Source organism: Marmota marmota, unplaced genomic scaffold, assembly GCF_001458135.2.
Source record: "Marmota marmota marmota unplaced genomic scaffold, marMar, whole genome shotgun sequence".
Taxonomy (NCBI): domain Eukaryota; kingdom Metazoa; phylum Chordata; class Mammalia; order Rodentia; family Sciuridae; genus Marmota; species Marmota marmota.
This window is the reverse complement of record NW_026000240.1, coordinates 30,578,268-30,588,394: the sequence shown is the minus strand read 5'-3', so window position 1 is coordinate 30,588,394 and position 10,127 is coordinate 30,578,268. Positions and strand designations below refer to the sequence as shown.

The 10,127-nt window shown below is 38.3% G+C and overlaps 1 protein-coding gene across 4 annotated transcripts in view; it reads left to right on the top strand.

The window, feature by feature from the left end:
• Dnajc13 (DnaJ heat shock protein family (Hsp40) member C13) overlaps window positions 1–9,434 on the top strand; it is a 117,930-nt gene extending 108,496 nt beyond the window's left edge. For 3 of the 4 annotated variants that reach the window (XM_015487058.2, XM_048794125.1, XM_048794126.1), the window contains 3 exons: window positions 1,262–1,405; window positions 2,750–2,849; window positions 8,583–9,434. In XM_015487058.2, coding sequence (XP_015342544.1) covers window positions 1,262–1,405; window positions 2,750–2,849; window positions 8,583–8,689 — 351 coding nt within the window. In that variant the 3' untranslated portion in view covers window positions 8,690–9,434. Of the gene's footprint in view, window positions 1–1,261; window positions 1,406–2,749; window positions 2,850–7,578; window positions 7,688–8,582 lie in introns of all 4 variants that reach the window. The other variant, XR_007344105.1, reaches the window with a different exon arrangement.
• Window positions 9,435–10,127: the final 693 nt, after the last annotated feature.

Sequence of the window (10,127 nt, the reverse complement as noted above, 5' to 3'; positions counted from 1 at the left end):
CCCCCCCCCCCCTTTTTTTTTTTTTCTGGTACCAGGGGGTGCTTAAACCACTGAGCTACATCCCCAGCCCTTTTAATAATATTTTTATTTAGCAACAGGGTCTCATTAAGTTGCTTAGGTCCTTACTGAGTGGCTGAGGCAGGCTTTGAATTCGTGATCCTCCTGCCTCAACCTCCCAAGCTGCTGGAATCAGCCACCACTCCCAGCTTTCACTGTTCATCTTTAAAAATCTTTGGTGGTTTCCCATGACAAAGTGACATCTGGCATTCTTAGTCTGAAGACAATGACCTCCTATTCTCCTAGTCCCCTTTCTTGTTGTATCTATCCCCACCCCACAACCTCAATTCAGGCCCACCCTTTAGGCTGGTAAAGATACTGGGTAGATCTGAAGGAGATAGTGAATGCTGTGAAGTTCAAACTTAGTGTTGGCTCAGGAGTTTACAGATGAGGAAAAACATGAGCTAGTATTACCACTTGATGGCTCTGTGACCTTAGGTATGATTTTTAACCTTACACTCGGATTTCTCATCTGAAATAAAGTTATAAATTTATGACTGCCTCACAAGTTATGAAAAAAAGAGGTGCACTCACTAAATGTCAGTTATTTCCACCTCTTTTGATTTTTAATGAAGATTGATACCAGATTATTATTTTTTTAATTTTAAAAATATTTTTAGTTATAAATGAACACAATACCTTTATTTGTTTTCATGTGGTGCTGAGGATCGAACCCAGTGTCTCATGCATGCTAGTCAAGTGCTCTACCACTGAGGTACAACCCCAGCTTCTGATACCACATTATTATTTAGCTTTTATTAGACTGATAGGAACTGGTGATTGCAAAGATTGATGTTTTAAGATAATATGGGAAAATATTAAGGCATTTCAGAGATTGTTGCCCATTAGTGTAGTATCATTAAGCAGGCTCCCTAGTGGCTCAAAGCTCAAGTTCTTTGCTTCTTGGGTCCAAATGCAGATTTCATTACTGCCCAGTTCTTTGATTATGAACATGCTTTTTTACCTTCTGTGCATTGATTTTTTCCATTTTTAATAATAATAGCACCTAATTCATTAGATGTTAGGAAGATTAAATAATTGATGTATAGCATTTAGAACAGTTGACAATAGAATAAAATCTTATTAAATAAGAATGTTATTAGCTACTAAAACAAGAAACTGTATCTGGTATTAAAACACTGTGAAAACAGGTTGCTGATTTATGTTTTCCAGTATGGTTATAGATACTTCATATGCCTTCTAGGCCCTGAAAGCAGATTTGGTCCCATACCTCTTAAAATTACTCGAAGGCGTAGGACTTGAAAATTTGGACAGCCCCGCTGCCACCAAGGCCCAGATTGTTAAAGCTCTCAAAGCGATGACTCGAAGCCTGCAGTATGGAGAGCAGGTGAGTCTACAAGCAGCAGTGTGATCTGCTGATTACAACAAGGTATTCTCAAAGCCAGGGTCTTGGCTGAGGGTAACCTGCACACCTGTGTTCACATCCACTCATGTTTGCAACTGCAAAAGAGCCAAAGACCAATGATGGGCTTCCATAACTGCCTCATAAACAATGAAAAAGCATAAATCATACACTCAGCAGTCACTCAGGAGCATTCCTTTTCTGCATAGCAATGGTGTGTTTTCGGAAGAAAAATGCGAAGAATATTCAGCATTTAGTATTGGTTAAAATTAACTTTTGGTTTTAGGAATTGTCGATTCCCACTGTCCACTTCCATGGGAGCGGAGGTGAAGTTATGTTACTGTCCAAAATAGGAGCTCCTCTCTCACCTTCACAGCTAATTGCTTCCTCTTTTGCTTCTTTCCAAGGTTGTACTGGTGTCCTCTCTTGGACTCACATGGTCACCATGTACATAACTACTTGAATTCATATTGCTAAACTATCTGGCACTGTCTGTACCCACTACTAGACTGTGAGCTTTCCATCTGACTTCAGAGACAGAGGCTATCTTTCTCACTGTTGTGTTCACTGTTCGTACCACATAAGAGGTATAATATTTATATTTCCACCACTTATGTGGAAAAGACTTCTAAGTAGATATTTCCTAAATATTTTTTATTTGTCGCAAAAAAAAATCTTTTATCTTAGTCCAGAATATATATATATAGATAGATAGATAGATAGTGTGTGTGTGTGAGAGAGACATACACACACAGTTTTATTCACATCTATCTACCCATTTATTCATGATACTCTTATACTTCTCTGTATTCACCTATTTTCTCAAGTATGCTGTTTACTCCCCTTTTAACAGATTTCATTATCCCCCAACAGGTCACAACCCATAATTTAAAAGACTGCTTTAAAGTTTTAGCTCCAGTTTGCAGAATGCTCTCCTCAAACCCTTCCTCAGGAAAAGTTCATCAGCCCATACTATACTGTCTGCCATCTGTTACCATCATAAGAAAATACTTTTTTAGGAACCTTCCTGCCCAAATTATATAGAAGTCAGTAAATTTCAGGTTTAAATATGAAGACTCCAGCTGTAAAAGAGCCAATTCAGGCACTTTGAGTCTGGCTAATGAGATATGCCCAGCCGGTGTCTGGTATAAAGTGTTTCATGAGTGCTTGTTCTTGCTCCATCTTTGAGTGGTTCTCATTACCCTTCTTCTTGATTGTTTTAGAAGTTGGTTTTTCTCTTTAATTCAGTCTTTTTTTTTTTTTAATTCAGTCTTTGAACATGTAGTTCTTAATTCGTTTATGTCAAAAGTATTTACTTCACTTCCCTAGGTGAATGAAATCCTGTCTCGCTCTTCAGTCTGGAGTGCCTTCAAAGATCAGAAACATGATTTGTTCATTTCTGACACTCAAACAGCAGGATACCTCACAGGTAAGTCATTCCTAATTGGTTATCTTAAGACACCTGGCAGAAGCCACTTGGACCATCCTTTTGCCCTGAGTAGACTTAGTGTTCACCTCTGACCTCTCTTGTGGGACATTCCTTTTTGAATAGTATATGTGTATATCTGGCAAGTGGACTCTCTTGGTGGTGCTGTGACCATGCCATAGAGCTGTGCTTCCAGCCCTGGGTGGCGTGTGCTTGGTGGTTGTTTTGAGTGTGTATTCATAACATGGACTTGGCTCAGTTTTGATCCAGTTGGATAAGTTATATTTGGAGCATGTCTGTATTAAAATGTTTATCTCAAAACTATAAAAAGAAAGGAGAAATATCTACTCAGGAATGTCAGTGTCAGAAACATGGTAGCATCATGCCATTTCTGTCAAAATAATAGAATGACACTCCAAATATATGTAACGTGTATGTAAAATATTTTTCTTCTACATTTTTCAGTGATTAGTCTATAGTTTTGCTGAATATTTAGGATTTGTTCTCCCATGTTAATATCATAAATGAAAGAATGTTTGCTTCGAGTTCAAAAGATCAGGTTTGGAGCTCAGGACATTTGTCCATTTTACACACTAATTGCCATAATAATTTTAGAATATATATTTTTCATATTGGCTCCTATTTAAGAAAAAAGTCATACTATTTACTTGCTATATGCTAAAGATGAAATGGTGTCTGGTTAAAAGTTTTCAGTTTGACATTACCTTTAAGAATATGAGGTGATTTTAGCCAAGTCTATAATCCCAACCACTTGGAAGACTGAAGCAGGGGAGATTACAAGTTTAAGGCCAACCTGAGCAATTTAGCAAGACCCTGTCTTAAGAAATAATTTTTTAAAAGGGCTGGGGATATAACTTAGTGCCTCTGGGTTCAATTCCCAGTTTAAAAAAAAAAAAAAGAAAGAAAAAGAAAAGAATGTGAGGTGGTTCTTGCCATCTGCCTGAATTAGTAATATATAAAAAGATGGCAACCCTACATCCCTTAACCAGAGATGACATAGGTAAATTGAGAAAAAAAAGTATTATACCTAATGTTTCCTACACTGGTGTAATTGTTTTAATCATCCTGTTTGCATACAGAAGTTTATTAAATCATGCAGACTGAATCTTGAATATTAAAAAACAGGGGCTTTGGAGAAATAAAAAAAGTACTCTTTCAATTTTAGAATTTGTCATAACATTACTGGTTTTTCCTTCATTATGATGACCACTTTAATATAAAGTCACTTCTAACGTTAGTTGGAGAAGAACCCTCAGTATTATAAACGTGATCTTGGGCTGTTGGCCCTGTGTGTATGTTAAAGAACAGAGCATCACAGATTTTCTTTCTCACTTTTCCAAACCCTGCCCCTGATTTTTGTCGGGAGAAATTCATAGGATATGGACTTGGTCTCTCCCACCTCTCTTTTTCAAATTAGAGGTGAAACTGAAGCTTCTAACTAGGAATATGTTTTACAGGCACTGAGAACTGCCCTTGAGGCTGCTCCCATGAGTTCACACATCCCACTTTAGTGGCATTCATTCCTTACTTTGTATAAGGATAGTGTGATTAGGAGACCCTGCCTCATTTTGTTAGCTAAGAGTAGAGTAAACTTAGAAGTTGGCTCCTGAATAGCGTAGTGTAGATTAGAAGCCTCTTTACAGGAAGTTTCTTCTAGTGCTGCTCATCCTTGTACCCAGCATTCCATTAAGTTGAAATAAAAAGCTACAGGAGTCCTTGACTTACTTGACAGCTCTAGCCAAGAGGTCTGTTATTAGAATAAAGAAGAGATACCATTTATCTTTAGAGACCTGGACTTCATTTAGTTCTTCCTCTCATTCAAATTCTATAATTATTTTGTTTCTTATCCCCTTTCCAAATTTCGGAAATTTGGAAAATTTTCCAAATTTCTTAAGACCATAAGGGAGAAAAGTACAGGGAGTAAAAATCTTTTCCCTTGGGGTCGGCCTCTGAGTGATATGAGAGAAGCAGCCATAATAAGCTGTGGAATTAGAAGAGCGTTAGGGAAAAAGAAAAGTTGAGATTTACAAATTTCTTCATATCTTTGGAATGGCTCAAGGGGTAACAAGTTCTGTACCACCCCAGCCAGGGGGGAGATAGTATAAATCCCACACTGGCAGGGGCCTGGTGTTACTGTGTCATCCTGAAGGTTATTGCTAAAACCTCAGTCATGTCAACACAGGACAGTCTAAACTAGCTGTGAGCTGCACTGGTCTCAGAGCTGTCTGATTCTTGATCATCAGTCTCTGGTGTTCTTGTTGAGATGTTGGTTGCTTGACAAGGTTTTTCTACCAGCTTTAGTCTACTCCATTTGAAAGGACCAACTCTATTTCAAGAGTTAAGATTCTGAGTTAAGCCGGGCACAGTGGCACACGCCTTTAATCCCAGCGGCTCAGGAGGCTGAGGCAGGAAGATCATGAGTTCAAAGCCAGCCTCAGCAATGGTGAGGCGCAATTCAGTGAGACCCCGTCTCTAAATAAAATACAAAAAAGGACTAGGGATGTGGCTCAGTGGTCCAGTGGGTCTAGTACCCCTGAGTTCAACCCCAGTACCCCCCAAAAAAAGATTGTGTGTTAAATGCCAGTTGGATGGATGGATGCATGTTCATTTTTTTAGGTTGTCAAATGGTTTTTTTGTTTGTTTGTTTTGTTTTAGCTTTTCCATTGATGTATTGTGTGTCATGAGTTTAATGAAAGGAGCAAGTACTGATACTGTAAAATCCTATTATGTGGAACTCAGTGGAATGTACTTAGTGTCATATTGATTTGAAATTCTATTTAATTAAATTGTACTCCATCCTACCTTCAGTCTTTGGAAGATAGATTATAACCTGCCTTTCTCTAATCAATTTTCAAATGAACTAAGGTGCTATGAGAATGCATGTTACCAAACCTTTCTTATAACTGATGTCTTTGGATATGTTTGGCAAGTGGGTATCGTTAAGGAGATGGGGAAAAAATGAAGGAACGTTAATTACTACTTCAAAGTAAGGTGAGAATGACCAAAGATTCACTTATGATTTTCTTCTCTGGCCACTGAGCAAATGTCATTCAGTCACATGCTTGGGATTTAAGATAAAATTTAAAAGTTCTAGGTAGAATTGCTCAGTGTTGGTAAATTACTATAAAACTGCCTATTTCCATAGATTCTCTGTCCTGACATATTGTTTTCTTATAATAAATGCTTATTTAACAATGTCTCAGTGGGGTTTTTCCTGCAATATAGACATTTTGTGGTTTTCTCATTATCTAGTGCCTGCAAGTACTTAGCCATCTGTTAGGTTCTAGAACAGCTTGTTGCCTGTGACTTCAGAGTCCTATAAAAATAATTTCAGCAATGATAATCCTCAAATCACTTCACCTAGAATATCAGTAGTGAAAGCAGAATCCTTGGATGGAAAAGAATCCAAGGTGAAGATGCTTTTAAGAGCTGGAATTAGGGATGAAGAATTTCACATGTATATATTTCACCATGGAAGTCAATTTCATGTGTAGAATTATTAATTTTCCATCTGTTTTCATTTCTCTTAAGTCCATCATCCTTATACAGTGTTTCCACATACCTTGGCACCTCTATTTTCTTCCCTCTTTTCTTTGGAGAACACAGCTATTGCATCTCATCTTGATGACCAGATAGCTCCTTTCAGTCCCGAAAGTCAGATGCATCCTCTAGGAGAGACTGGAGGCAGGGTTGGGGGAGAACAGCATCTCAGACTGTGCTTCTAGAAATACCCAGGAGTTGATTTGCCTTTCCTAAAGAGGTGGGGCTAGAATTTGATATTTTTCCTTCTAGGCCCATATTTCACAATTTAGATTTTAGCCTAGAGGTTCCCAAATTTTCTCCATTTACAGTGCTCTTAATAATAATGCTCTTAGTAATATCTTCATCCATGCCTAGGCCACAGAAGATACCTAAGAGTTGTTTATGAAGTAGTTACATCCAGACAAATGGAAAGGAGTTGTTCACATTTCTGATAGTCTGTGTTGCTGTGTTTCAAATTTAAAATACCAGCAGTCCCTTGAGAATTTATCCAGGGTGATTTACCCCAGCACACAGTTTGAGAACCATAGCATTAGTCCCCTTTCCGTAAGTACCATTCATGGTTCAGTTGCATAACCTATTGCATCTATATGAACTAAGTTGAGCCCATGGTCAGTTTCTCACAAACCACACCAGTTTGGAGTGGTTGAGGTTTTTTAATGAGACCTGTGTGATAGTTTTGCTTCTGTCTTAAGTTCAGAGAATGCTAACTTGTTGGCAAGTTCTGTAACAGTGTGGAACTGTAACTTTGAACCACATTGTTGGGGAGGCTCAATGACCTGGTGGTCTTTTCCTGAGCAGGCTTTGGCAGGCCTGGTGTCCTGATTAGTGGAAGGTGGGGGCTGATAGATGCAGACCCCCTCTGGTACACTGGAAAAAAAAATACTTTTTGTAAGTGCTATAAGGCTCCAGGTACCTGGGCACTGGGGTTGGCTGAGTTACAGCTTACGCAGACTGGATCATCTCTGGCCACATAGCCACTCGCACAGTGTCTATACACGCCATTTCGCGTCCACAATGCAAATGCTTGTGAGGTGAGAAACAAGGTGAATTTGAATTGTGGCCTTTTGTCCTGCATCAGTCCTGTTATGCCTCAGCCTTCGTCAGACTGCTCTGCTGTTGCACTTCCTCACCACTTCCCTTGCTGCTTATATTTCTTTTTTCCCCCCAGGTGTCTCTCCTTCCCTTCTAACTGACAGCAGCCCCCTTCACCTCAGGAGCGGGCTTTAGATCCGCTCTGCCAGGCAGCTTGCTAACTTCTGTGTAGCTCTCTGAAGCAGGTAGAGAAACATTTTGCTAAATGCATGCCGCTCCCATTGCCTCTCTAGTCCTAACCCTTTGATGTTCTGTAGTCATTGCCTTGTTTCCTACAATTTCAGCTAAAAATATTGCTCAGTATGCATTATTATGCTATACTTCTCTTGCAAGTACTTGTTATTTTGTGAGATGTAATTAAATGTCTGTGCAATGTTTAAAATAAACTCTAGAGGGCTAACACCATTAACATGCTCTGAGGACACGTCTGGATAAATGCTGGCAGGTATAGCATTTTCATGCAATAGAGACAGAATCAAAGAAGACATGTGAAACTAAAATATCAGTCCCTCTTCCCAGAGCATTCTTGTTTTAATCTATGATAAATAAATGTCTAGAGCCTTTCTCTTTCTCAGACTTTGGTGTAGCAACCCTTTTTCGTTTGGTGTTACTTTTTAGAATAGTATTTCTTTGCACCAAATGAAAATAGATTGACTTGAATGTTGACAGAAGTGTTTATGTTGAGAATTTTGTCACATATGACTTTTGGATGAGCTGAGTGTAGAGTTTCTTTTCTCTATTTGTTCCCATTTTCCATTTGCCATAGCTCTTTCAGTGCCCAGGATATTTTGCAAGATTGAACTTCCCAGACATGAGAAGGAAAAATGTGTCCATATTTCCACATCTGTATTACTGTCCAGCAAAAATTTCAAAATGATTTTTAACTTTGTCACATAGTAAAAGAAACCATGAAAATGATGGTAGGTTGTAGTCTGTTGAAGTACAGTTGTATATTTAGCTGATTCTCAGATTATCAGTCTCTTATGTTGGGGCACTTGACCAGGTCTGACTTTTATGTAAAGGGCAATGTTTTTGCATGATTCTGCTCTCTGGAGTGAGTGTTTTCTTTCTCTCTTGCAGGACCTGGAGTTGCTGGCTACCTTACCGCAGGTACATCCTCATCAGTCATGTCTAACCTGCCACCTCCTGTAGATCATGAGGCAGGCGACCTTGGCTATCAGACTTGAAATACTTACAAGAGACAATAATCACTGAAAGGCCAGTGCCGAGTCCACATTCCTCCAGCTGATACGTTGAAGCAAACTCTTACTGCCTTTCTCCTGGTTTCATGACAGTGTTATTCCTTTTTCTATAAATATATTTTTATTTAGGGAAAAAAAAAGTCAGTGATCATAATTGTATCACATTATGAGAAAACACTCTGGATCAACCTAAGTGGGTACACAAGAATTTTTTTTCTTGATGTATGTAAGCACATTTTTTTTCCTTTCTATCTGTTTACAAGACTGTGAATCAAAAAGACAACACTTTCTTCCTAGTTTTTATAATGTTTTTTTGAATTAGTGTGACTGTGGGGCTGAGCTCCAGTCTTCAGAAATTGGACTAAGTCACTTATTCCCAGAAAAGTGTCACGTGGCCATTCTCCTCCCGTCATCGAACACTATTAGGTTTTTGTTCCTGTACCTGTTCCCTGGTCTCCTCAATCATTAACTTCTTGAGAGCTCACAGTACACATCGATATGTATAACTGGCTTTACCAAATTGAATGAAAAGGAGCTTGTGCAAAAAAAAAGAAATTTAAAGTTTAAAATGGATGTCAAGATGTTATGTAAGAGATTAGTGTAATTGTGAAATGTTCTATACATTATCAAATATATAAAGCTTTCTATATTGAATGTACATTATACAGATCATTCATATGTGTACATAAAATTTTAAAAATAAAGGGAATTGACTGCTTTGTTAATGATATATTTGCTCCAATTCAGTTTTCCCCTTTGAAGGGTGTATTTTATTTCTAAGACATCTGTAGTAAGCACATCTTTTATGTCCAATTCACAGCTCCTCAAATAGAAAGTGTATTGATATAGATGCTCATTAATATTTCAGCCACATTGAAGTTTCCAGAAACAGACAGCATCTCACTTATTTTCCTTACAGGAATGGGCCAGGTGTTAGTACTTTAGTATATATGACATTAATTCTAATATTCTTAGAGGAGAGAAAATTAAAAGAGACAGTAGATATTTCATATAATAGATCTCAGCACATAGATCTTCTAATGTGACTACAATCTACAAAAAATATATAAACAAATATATACCAACACTTTCTTTTAGTTTTCTTCTTCTTGGTGCTAGGGGTCGAACCCAGAGCCTTGCACTTGCCGGGCAAGCTAACACTTAGTGAAATGCCTAGCCCCAAATACTTCTTTAAAAATGAGGAATACTCTAGTCTCCAAGTTGCCTTGCAAAGCAGTGACCCAGTTTGTCCTAGTTGCTATGTAAGAACAGCTACAGTGGGGTGTGGCTGAATGGTTGAGCACTTGCTTAGCTTGCTTGAGGCCCTGTGTTTGACCCCAGCACTGCAAAAGAAAAAACAAAAGGAACCCAGCTAGAATGCAAACTTCTTTTGCAAATTGTTAATTTAAAATTTTGCATTAGA